At 59.8% G+C, this 1,184-nt stretch overlaps 1 protein-coding gene across 1 annotated transcript; it reads right to left on the bottom strand.

Moving 5' to 3' along the window:
• Window positions 1-6: 6 nt before the first annotated feature.
• Window positions 7-1,125, bottom strand: LOC118159151 (3-hydroxyacyl-CoA dehydrogenase type-2-like; the record flags this gene model as incomplete). The annotated part of the gene is made up of 2 exons (XM_035313773.1): window positions 7-385; window positions 962-1,125. Coding segments are annotated over 2 exons (355 nt in total), but the record flags the coding sequence as incomplete, so codon positions are not given.
• Between the last annotated feature and the right edge of the window lie 59 nt (window positions 1,126-1,184).

The following is a 1,184-nucleotide window of genomic DNA, read 5'->3' as shown; positions in this document are numbered from 1 at the left end:
CCAATTTTCAGGGGGAGCCCCCAATTCTCCAGGGGGGTCCCCAATTTCCAGGGGGATCCCCCAAGTTCCAAGGGGGGTCCCCAAAGTTCCAAGGAGGGATCCCCAAAGTTCCAAGGGGGGATCCCCAAAGTTCCGGGGGGGATCCCCAATTTTCCGGGGGGGGCCCCCAATTTTTTTTTGGGGGGGGGGGGCCTTCAGGGCTGCATGCGCAGGGCCCCGTCCAGCCTCACCACCTCCCCGTTGATCATCGGGTTCTCGGCCAGCGCCTGCACCAGGTGGGCGAATTCCCCGGGGTGCCCCAGGCGGGAGGGGAAGGGCACCTGCTGCCCCAAAAAGCTCCGCACCCGCTCGGGCAAACCGGCCAGCAGAGGGGTGGAGAACAACCCTAAAAGGGGGGAGAGAGAGAGAAAAAAAAAAAAGGGGGGGTGAGTGCTTTGCCCTGCACCGTTTCCAGCCCCCCAAAATAAGGGGGTGAAGCGTTTCCCTGCGACTTTTCCACCCCCCGAAAAAAAGGGGGTGAATTGTTTGCCCCGTGACTTTTCACCCCCTGAAAAAAAGGGGGTGAATTGTTTGCCCCTCAACCCTTTCCACCCCAAAAACAAGGGGGTGAATCGTTTGCCCCACAACTTTTCCACCCCAAAAAAAGGGGGGTGAATTGTTTGCCCCTCAACCCTTTCCACCCCAAAAAAAAGGGGGTGAATCGTTTCCCCTCAACCCTTTCCCCCCAAAAAAAAGGGGGTGAATTGTTTGCCCCTCAACTTTTTCCACCCCAAAAAAAGGGGGTGAAGCGTTTGCCCCTCAACCCTTTCCACCCCCAAAAAAAAGGGGGTGAAGTCCTTGCCCTCCAGCTTTTCTACCCCCCAAAAAAAAAGAGGGTGAAGCATTTCCCTGTGACCTTTCCACCCCCACCCCCCCCCATCCCCCAAAAAAAGGGGGCGAAGCGTTTCCCCTACAACCCTACCTGGGGCGATGGTGACCACGCGGATCCCCAGGGGCGCGAGGTCGCGGGCGATGGGCAGCGTCATGCCCACGATGCCGCCCTTGGAGGCCGAGTAGGCCGCCTGCCCCACCTGCGGGGGGGAAATGGGGGCAATTATGGGGTGTCCGACCCCCCCCCGACCCCCCCTTTAATCCCCGGTGTGGTGGGTTTACGTGGCAAGGTTTTGGTAGCAGGGGGCCACAGG

Source organism: Oxyura jamaicensis, unplaced genomic scaffold, assembly GCF_011077185.1.
Source record: "Oxyura jamaicensis isolate SHBP4307 breed ruddy duck unplaced genomic scaffold, BPBGC_Ojam_1.0 oxyUn_random_OJ67793, whole genome shotgun sequence".
Lineage (NCBI taxonomy): Eukaryota > Metazoa > Chordata > Aves > Anseriformes > Anatidae > Oxyura > Oxyura jamaicensis.
Note: the sequence above shows the minus strand (reverse complement) of the source record. Positions and strands in the feature narration are given on the sequence as shown.